This window comes from Cupressus sempervirens, chromosome 1 (genome assembly GCF_028749045.1).
Source record: "Cupressus sempervirens isolate cs-2001-9-10 chromosome 1, ASM2874904v1, whole genome shotgun sequence".
NCBI classification, from domain to species: Eukaryota; Viridiplantae; Streptophyta; class Pinopsida; order Cupressales; family Cupressaceae; genus Cupressus; species Cupressus sempervirens.
In genome coordinates this window covers 777,220,190-777,223,772 of record NC_143118.1, presented here as the reverse complement: position 1 = coordinate 777,223,772, position 3,583 = coordinate 777,220,190, and the positions used below count along the sequence as shown (strand labels likewise).

At 29.2% G+C, this 3,583-nt stretch overlaps 1 protein-coding gene across 1 annotated transcript; it reads left to right on the top strand.

Moving 5' to 3' along the window:
• Positions 1-1,483: 1,483 nt before the first annotated feature.
• LOC149580179 (GDSL esterase/lipase At4g26790-like) lies at positions 1,484-3,303 on the top strand. The gene is made up of 5 exons (XM_089813037.1): positions 1,484-1,813; positions 1,986-2,116; positions 2,223-2,456; positions 2,547-2,805; positions 2,901-3,303. Exons 1-5 carry the CDS (start codon positions 1,546-1,548, stop codon positions 3,092-3,094), a joined length of 1,086 nt encoding a protein of 361 aa, XP_089669163.1. The 5' UTR covers positions 1,484-1,545; the 3' UTR covers positions 3,095-3,303.
• Positions 3,304-3,583: the final 280 nt, after the last annotated feature.

The window sequence follows — 3,583 nt, the reverse complement described above, 5'->3', positions numbered from 1 at the left end:
TTTATTCATTCCTTAATCTACTTACCAACTTACCTACTTAACTACTTACCTACTTAGCTACAAATTTTGTAGACCATAGTATATGGTAAATTAGAAGTAATGTTCCAATGGGTTCAAAATTTAGAAAAATCTAAGAACATTAACCCTAAATTAGACATATTTATTTTAAAATTTAAATTATTTTGATATTTTTAATTTTTTTTCATAAAAAATTTATCAAGAAATATATATTATAATATAATAGTATTTTATATTGTTATATTTATTATTATAAATAAATATCAATAAAAATTATAATTATAGAAAATATATTTGATTTCTTTCAAGTAAGATTTATTTTATTGAAATAATAATAGTTAAAATACATCGAATGAAATGAAACTAAATTTTTTATATAATTTATTATGTAAATTATAATTATAATTATAATTAACTAAGTATTATAATTATGTTGAAATAGTCATTCCTATTCCTAATATGCAATCCTATTCTCCATTCTTAGGGCCTTATTATGTTCTTCAACACAACCTTAGCCTCACAATTAATTAATTTACTTCTCCCCTTCAACCCAAATTCAAATTTATAAAATCTCAAATACCATATTCATCTAAGATCATCATCTTCCTATCTACATGTCTTCCAATGAGAATCATTTGCATCAATGTGAAAGATCTTTTCTTAAAAATCATAATTCATCTTCCTACCTATAGTCTTATTAATCATGTCAAAAGTGAACTAAGAACTTTTATTCATTCCTTAACCTACTTACCAACTTATCTACTTACCTACAAATTTTGTGGACTATAGTATATGGTAAATTAGAAGTAATGTTGCAAAGGGTTCAAAATTAAGAAAAATCTACAAACATTAACTCTAAATTAGACATTTTTATTTTAAAATTTAAATTATTTTAATATTTTTTTACTTTTTTTCATAAAAAATTATCAAAATATATCTATTATAATATATAATTATAATTATAAATAAATATCAATAAAAAATATAATTATAGAAAATATATTTGATTTCTTTCAAGTAAGATTTATTTTATCATTATAATATTTTGTGAAATAATAATAGTTAAAATACATAGAATAAAATGAAACTAAATTTTTATATAATTATGTTGAAATAGCCATTCCTATTCTTAATATGCAATCCTATTCTCCATTCTTAAGACTTTATTATGTTCTTCAACACAACCTTAGCCTCACAATTAATTAATTTACTTCTCCCCTTTAACCCAAATTCAAAAATAAATCCTCAATAGTAAAATGTCTTGTAAAATTCTCAGCTTGAACATCCCAAACATTTTATTCAAAATACATATAAGATTTACAATTAATTTGTCATTTCATTAATGCCATTACCCGTAACCTTCAAAGATTCATCATTCACCCACTTAAATTTGTCGCCAACTCTGCCATACAAAAGGGAGCCTTGTGGAAGCTTGTATTTAATGCCTTCCATTGCTGGTAGTTCACCTCAGAAAAGGGCCAAGTTAAATATTATGCCAAAAATCAAAGCTTGTACTTAAAAGTAGTAATGAAATCCAGGGCAGAATCTCTCATTTGGGGCTCTGTAGCTTTCAGTTTGATCATCATAATAGCTCAGAGATGTGACTACATTTTGTTTGTTGGAGGACAGAGAGTGCCTGCTATTTTTATGTTTGGGGACTCTTACGGAGATACAGGGAACAATGATTTTATTATTACCACAACTGCTGCTGATTATCCTCCATATGGAAGGGATTTCGAATATCACATTCCCACGGGAAGGTTCTCCAATGGAAAGCTCCTCTCTGACTACTTTGGTGATCTATACATTCCACACCTGCACATTTTTCTTGCAACCTCACAATAAATTTGCAATCCCTTGCTATTTTATGTTTGCTAGATCTTAACACATAAATGTGAATTATATTTTTTAAAAATTTAGTTTGATTTTTCCTTAGCCAATTCTCTAATTGCAACATTTGATTACAGTTGAAGGACTTGGAATAAAGGAACTGTTGCCTCCATATTTGGAACCAAACCTCAATCCCCAAGATCTGCTAACTGGCATCTGTTTTGGATCATCTGGCACTGGCTTAGACAATCTCACTGCCCAAATAAATGTAGGCATCTACATTACATATTATAATCTTTCACAGGAACTCAATACATTTCTATGTTTCTTGTCATAGTTTTACTTATAAGCTGGATTTGTGTACATGAATGTAGAATGTGATACCGGTTTGGCAACAAATTGAATATTTTAAAGACTATCGAAAGAGAATTTCAGCATTGGTAGGGGAAGAAAAGGCCACCACCATAATCAGAAATGCAATATTTTTTGTTACAATTGGTACCAACGACTTCATTCTCAACTACTTCACACTCCCAACTCGTCCACTTCAGTTCACTGTTCAAGAGTATACAGATTTTCTCTTGAATTCATACACAGATTATATCAAGGCATGCTTATAACTTGTCTCTACTCTTTCAATTTAATTGTTTGCACACATATTTTCAGTGAATTCTGATTTTCTGTTATGAATTGTGTAGGAATTATACAATCTGGGTGCCACTAGATTTGCTTTGATTAATGTTCCACCATTGGGATGTCTACCAGTAGAGAGAACACTCAGAAGCCTTTTGAACAGAGGAGCATGTGATGAAGAGATAAATCAAGCTGCAGATGGGTTCAATTCAGGATTAAATGCCATGATTGATGGACTCAAATCTGATTTTCCTAGGCTTCAAATTGTTTCTCTGGATTATAACAATCTGATTTCCCAGTTCATTGCAAACCCTAGAAAATATGGTATTTAGTACTTTGCATTATCATGATTAATAACAACACAAATGCCATTATGCCTAGAATTATGTGTAATCTTGCAATGGTATGTTACATGGCAGGTTTTGAAGAGATTGCAAGGGGTTGCTGTGCGACAGGCAACTTTAAAACGTCCATCATGTGCAATGAACTGAGTCCCTCGACATGCCCTGATGCTTCCAAATATCTATTCTTTGATTCTGTCCACCTTACTCAGAAGGCATATGAAATCATTTCTAATTCATTTTTAACCAGAGATCTTCCTCGGGTTCTCTGAACTTGTTCATAGTTTTATGTGCAATTGCGCATAATATGATTAGAATGTAACCAGTGTAGTCTAGGGCTTCTAATTTCTTGGAAGGTCTAGGTACTCAGCTTATCTATTAATGCATGAATGCAAGTAGTTGGGGTATGATGCTGCTACTATTGTTTGGCAAGATTAGTATATCAATCTTTCTAAATTAAAATAAAAATTTATTATAAAAATAGTTTGTCAGCAAGTATACGATTTACCAAATGAATTATTGATTTTTTTTGGTACATTTTAAAAAGAATAGAAATTAAGGGTGATTACTATGCTAACTAAAAAATCTATTTGTTTATTTTAAATTTATCTTTTATCTTATAAATAATTGCATGACATTGACATCATAGTTCTATTTCTACTTGGTACATTATAATATTATGAAGTATATATCTAAATTAGAAGTCATTCTTTAGATTATCATTAAATGAAGATGAATTTTTCAATAAAGTGACTCAAAGG

Coding starts and splice junctions, on each gene's coding strand:
- LOC149580179 (XM_089813037.1), top strand. CDS start 1,546: ATGAAATCCAGGGCAGAATCTCTCATTTGGGGCTCTGTAGCTTTCAGT. Junction 1,814..1,985: donor GCTCCTCTCTGACTACTTTG/GTGATCTATACA, acceptor ATTTGATTACAG/TTGAAGGACTTGGAATAAAG. Junction 2,806..2,900: donor TGCAAACCCTAGAAAATATG/GTATTTAGTACT, acceptor GTTACATGGCAG/GTTTTGAAGAGATTGCAAGG.